This window comes from Schistocerca nitens, chromosome 6 (assembly GCF_023898315.1).
Source record: "Schistocerca nitens isolate TAMUIC-IGC-003100 chromosome 6, iqSchNite1.1, whole genome shotgun sequence".
Classification (NCBI taxonomy): domain Eukaryota; kingdom Metazoa; phylum Arthropoda; class Insecta; order Orthoptera; family Acrididae; genus Schistocerca; species Schistocerca nitens.
Window position 1 is genome coordinate 679,236,363 of NC_064619.1, and position 6,000 is coordinate 679,242,362.

The 6,000-nt window shown below is 40.2% G+C and overlaps 1 protein-coding gene across 1 annotated transcript in view; it reads left to right on the forward strand.

The window, feature by feature from the left end:
• Positions 1 to 2,730, forward strand: part of LOC126262415 (UDP-glycosyltransferase UGT5-like) — a 159,855-nt gene extending 157,125 nt beyond the window's left edge. The window contains exon 7 of the mRNA XM_049959043.1: positions 1,841 to 2,730. Coding sequence (XP_049815000.1) covers positions 1,841 to 2,129 — 289 coding nt within the window. The 3' untranslated portion in view covers positions 2,130 to 2,730. The remainder of the gene's footprint in view (positions 1 to 1,840) is intronic.
• Positions 2,731 to 6,000: the final 3,270 nt, after the last annotated feature.

Below are 6,000 nucleotides of genomic sequence, written 5' to 3' on the forward strand. Positions count from 1 at the left end.
GGTTTTCAAACATATTACACGCAAATCGCTCCAGTATTGCGCACCTGAGGTTGCCTCCACGGACCTGGCCTGGTACCAGTACCTGCTCATGTATGTCACCGCCTTCCTGCTGGCTGCGTAGTGCTGAGCTGTACAACTGCTGTCGTATAAGTGCTGTATCGCATCAGCAGATCTGTGTGCGACTTGTCCGCCACGGTAACTCGACAGCTTATATACACTACTGGCCAATAAAATTGCTACACCGATAAGAAATGCAGATGATTAACTGGTATTCATTGAGCAAAGATATTATACTAGGACTGACATGTGATTACATTTTCACGCAATTTGGGTGCATAGATCCTGAGAAACCAGTACCCAGAACAACCACCTCTGGCCGTAATAACAGCCTTGATACGCCTGGGAATTGAGTCAAACAGAGCTTGGATGGCGTGTACAGGTACAGCTGCCCATGCAGCTTCAAGACGATACCACAGTTCATCAAGAGTAGTGACTGGCGTATTGTGACGTGCCAGTTGCTCGGCCACCATTGACCAGACGTTTTCAATTGGTGAGAGATGTGGAGAATGTGCTGGCCAGGGCAGCAGTCGAACATTTTCTGTATCCAGAAAGGCCCATACAGGACCTGCAACATGTAGTCGTGCATTATCGTGCTGAAATGTAGGGTTTCGCAGGGATCGAATGAAGGGTAGAGCCACAGGTCGTAACACATATGAAATGTAACGTCCACTGTTCAAAGTGCCGTCAATGCGAACAAGAGGTGACCGAGACGTGTAACCAATGGCACCTCATACCATCACGTCGGATGATAACGCCAGTATGGCGATGACGAATACACGCTCCCAATGTGCGTTCACCGCGATGTCGCCAAACACGGATGCGACCATCATGATGCTGTAAACAGAACCTGGATTCATCCGAAAAAATTCGTGCACCCAGGTTCGTCGTTGAGTACACCATCGCATGTGCTCCTGTCTGTGATGCAGCGCGAAGGGTAACCTCAGCTATGGTCTCCGAGCTGATAGTCCATGCTGCTGCAAACGTCGTCAAACTGTTCGTGCAGATGGTTGTTGTCTTGCAAACGTGCCCAGCTGTTGACTCAGGGATCGAGACGTGGCTGCACGATCCGTTACAGCCATGCGGATAAGACGCCTGTCATCTCGACTGCTAGTGAGTGATACGAGGCCGTTGGGATCCAGCACGGCGTTCCGTATTACCCTCCTGAACCCACCGATTCCATATTCCAACGCGAGCAGCAATGTCGCGATACGATAAACTGCAATCGCGATAGGCTACAATCCGTCCTTTATCAAAGTCGGAAACGTGATGGTACGCATTTCTCCTCCTTACACGAGGCATCACAACAACGTTTCACCAGGCAACTGCTGTTTGTGTATGAGAAATCGGTTGGAAAGTTTTGTCATGTCAGCATGTTGTAGGTGTCGCCACCGACGCCAACCTTGTGTGAATGCTCTGAAAAGCTAATCATTTGCATATGACAGAATCTTCTTCCTGTCGGTTAAATTTTGCATCTGTAGACAGTCATCTTCGTGGTGTAGGAATTTTAATGGCCAGTAGTGTACAATGTGTTAAAACATTAGTGGACCCAGAACTGTGTGCTATCTATCCATCTCTTTCTCTCTGAATCTACAGCACCGCAGTAATATTCACTTCTGTCCTCTGCTTGTTGATACTTTCTGTTTCCTACTTTCTAAATGTGAAAAGTATCATTATTGAGAGTTACCTGTAATTTCGTGATATTCCAAATTATGCAAAACAAGTATAACGGAGACGATAGGCTGTTTCCTGTTTGGGGCTCAGGTCGTTGTTTCTGTTGCAGGTTCCGCGAACGCGCCAAACACCGGTCGCAGCTGTTCCGGGACCGCCCCCGGCCGCCGCTGGAGGAGGCGGTGTACTGGGTGGAGTACGTCATCAGGCACCAGGGGGCGCCGCACCTGAGGTCCGCCGCCATGGACCTGGCCTGGTACCAGTACGTGCTCATAGATGTCGCCGCCTTCCTGTTGGCTGCGTCGTGCTGCGTCATATCAGCGCTCTACCTCTTCTCGAAACTAGTGCTGCGGGTCTTATTTCGAGGGCAGGAGGAAAACGTCAAATTAAAACTGACATAATAAGTACCTCGAGAACTTCACAGGTTACCGCCTTTTCGAAACAACTTCGGTTTCGATCGTAAAAGGCCTGGTCCCGGCACAGTGAATAACCGTAGTTCCTGTTGCGAAACTTCTGTGAACTTATCTGTAGTAGAGGAACAATTGCGTGAACGCAGTCGATTCTGAAGAATGTCTGATGGTGTGATTGGGGATGTGTCTAAAGAATGCTTTGCATTCCTTCGTATGAAGTTTCGGAAATACACATAAACAGATTTCACTAGTCATCCAGCGTATCATCTCGTTTTAAATGCGTGGGAAATATATTTTTCCCAGTTGAGAATTCCTCTGCCTGCTACTGGGACGTTTGACTCTGCAATAGGCCGCATAACGGATCGCTCTGTTCATTTCAACAGAGGATTAAAAGTAAAAAACAAATAAAAATGTTATAAATAATCCTAATACAGTGGTCGCTATCCATCGCAACAGCTGCGATCGGCAGCGATATAGGCACACTTTACATATAGAGCGAGTCATAGATTTCAGTCTGTAGACACATGACACACACACACACACACACACACACACACACACACACACATATATATATATATATATATATATATATATATATATATATATATATATATACTGAGACATATTGTCTAAGAGCTGAATATAGTTCCCATACCTTTGTTCCAAGGTTTCCGGCAGGTTTCGCACGATTGTAACACAAACGATGGAACATACAATCCCATCCTTCCAAATGTTTCCGGTTCGGAGTCCGTCTGCCCATTGCTCCACTACCATCTCGCCTGAGAAGACTCTGAGTCTACAATGGACTTAGCATCGAACCGCACACTGTGTACTTAGGGATAGAAAATGAAGAGTGACAAGAAAAAGACAACAAAAGTAAGAAAAATGTTTATTTTTGGTGCAGAAATCTTCCACAAAGGTAATTATTTCAAAAAGTTCCATAGTTTTTGGATTTACAGTTAATGAATCTTTTACATTCCCTAAAAACGAAGATCATTGTTCGTGCGTTGGTGTACAGATCTGAATACAGTATAGAGCCTCTCTCTTTTCTTCATGGTCTCCCTGAAGCATTAGACCAATCGGTCCTTTGCGACTTCTTGATTCAGTCATCTTCTGTTGAGTCTACGAACGTTCATTCTTCCTCTAGAAATGTATCGCAGCAGTTGTTTTGCACCACTTCCATCCTTCATTCCCTCTATATGTTCTTTCATTCCTTAATCCTTTCATTTAAATGGTAAATTGTTACATTTCTCCAGATGATCTAATTTTTTCATTCGCCTCGTCTTGTTACTGCCTGGACTGTTGTCAACAATCTCATGTCGGCTGCTTGGAGTCGGCTAATGTGTGCTAGAGTGCATAGTCCAGTTTTCACTTTCATACAGTCCACAGTGAACTGCAATAACTTTATAAAATTTTAGCATGGTGTCCTTTCGTACTTTTGAGAGCACCATACATCACATTAAATCTGTAAATCTTTTTTCATTATCCACTTTGCCGAACTATAGTATGTCACAGCCCAAGAATCTGAAGATGTTAACTTGTCAAATAATTCTTTTTAACATCAGTTTGCATCTTAAACGTTGTGAGCTTTGGAATTTCGTAGACTTCGTTTTATCTCTCAATATGTTTCAATTACGTTTCATTGCAATTTTAAACAGTTCACAAAGTGCTCTCTGTAATAATAAACTGAACGAATTTGTAGCATTGCTGTAATATTTGTATACACAGCAAATTAAAAGCATTTAACCACAAAAGGACATTACTTCAATGCATGTTTAAATCAGAGTGGAATGACGCACAGGGCTTGTACAATACAAATTTGTAGAGTCATTTATGCTCAAAGTTTTATTCTCAAGATAAACGTTGTGAATCTGTATAAGGAGTGGCTAAGCCGTTGTGCGAAAACGGAAAAGGTAACAGGTAGTTAAATAAGACAAAAAAATGTTCATTTCCAGAAGTGAAGTTGCTGTTCAGTCCATGTGAGGAACGAACAGCAAATGGAAGGCTCAGGATGTGTGTACTGAGTGAGTAGATGTACACTCGAAAATGTCTTAGGGTAATTACTCTATACAGTCTGCCTGCTTATTATACACTGTTAATCAGTTGCTTTCAGACTTAACACCACGTGTCATTCTGATGTGATACCTATTCTCAGATGCAGCTACACAGTAGCTGTCTACCTGCAACACGTGAATGAAACTCGTATCTTATGACATTGTGGGTGACAAAAACTCTGTGGTTGTTCTCACCCACCTGAAGGTGTAACAAAAGTATCGCTGGCAGCAGTTCATGTGAGCAAATGAGCATCAGACTACACGAAGAGCTAAGAATTAATAGGATCAACCACACTGACAAAATATCTGGTAAATTAAGTGAAATTTTTCTGTACATTTCCACTTCTTGAGCCCACTGAAAGCTGATCCAGTAATTTGCTGTGATAATAATACGAAATTTTAAACAGAAGTGAATGTGGTCAAAGAAGGTAAAAAAGGTTCCAACTTGGGCACAAGTATGTCAGCCATTTGATGCTCTCATCCTGGAAATGATATTAAAACTATGTAGTGAAATACTGAAAGCCAGTCATTAGGTCAAAATTGTAGTATCAAATCTGTAAGCTAAATTTGTAGTTCAACATTCATCTCAGCGTATCAGACATTTTTAATTCCAGGGCTTTGTTATCCACTTCAGATGAGATTCCATATATGTGAAATACTGGATTTAAGAAAAATATAGACCGTTCTAAAACAAGTACTTGATATGTCACATATGAAATGCAATGTCTACAGCTCCAGAAAACAATAGTGAACATGTGATACAATTCTATTTAATGTTGTATACTCTCCTCAACATAAAAATAATTTTCTCAGTTTGCTCTTCAGAGCTGATTATGTAGAAACATACAAGTTATGGTTGTATAATTCCAGCAAAGAAATTAAAAACTATAATAATTATAACTTCCTGGTTAATTGAAACTGTCTGCTTGATTTTATCTCAGACCTGAATCCTACCTCTCAAAGAGAATGCTGAACTATGTTTCATTGGATTTAGTAGTCCATTGTCATATAATACAAATGTTGATACATGGTTAAACCATTATCAACACATCATTGAGATTTTTTTTTCAAATAAACAAGGAGTTTAAAAAATGGAAAATGCAGTATACATTCCTTAGTCAGAAAAGGCATATATTTAGTTTAAATAATATTAATAAATTATTTTCATTATGTATGAGAGTAAATATCAATGAACTTATTAGGCATCATAAGTAAACGATAAAATAGAGATAATTCTTTAAATGCGCACATTTTTATTACATCACTTATCTTTTGTATTTGCTATTCTTTTTGTGTACCCTTGACTCTTGTGTAGATACTGGATGACCGTAATATGAATTTCCAAGTAAGTATAGTGTGGCGGTGGGTATACGAAAACAACAGGTAACATGATAGTATGGTAATGATAAATAACAACTGTGTAACTGTAAATAGTTAAATAGCCTAAATATGCACCAGGAAACACATGACTCATATCAAACTAAGCAGAATCAAACAATTATCGTTTATTTCATTGACTACAGATGATACTTAATTTTAGTAGCTACAACATGTTTGGTTCAAAACAAAATATTCTGTTGCAGAAGATTAATAATATTTACTATTGTGCACATGGAGAACATAACTGAAACACCAAAATAATGGCTGCAAATATTAAGAGTGTCAACAAATTAATTAATAAATTAACTTCATTTCTTTCAAACAAACGATTTCTTTGTGCTATGTTGATGTATCATTGAACTGATCTATTTCATTTTTTTTTAAACAGAAGCAGTCAAGTTCACTGGAAGGAAGATTAGAAGTGA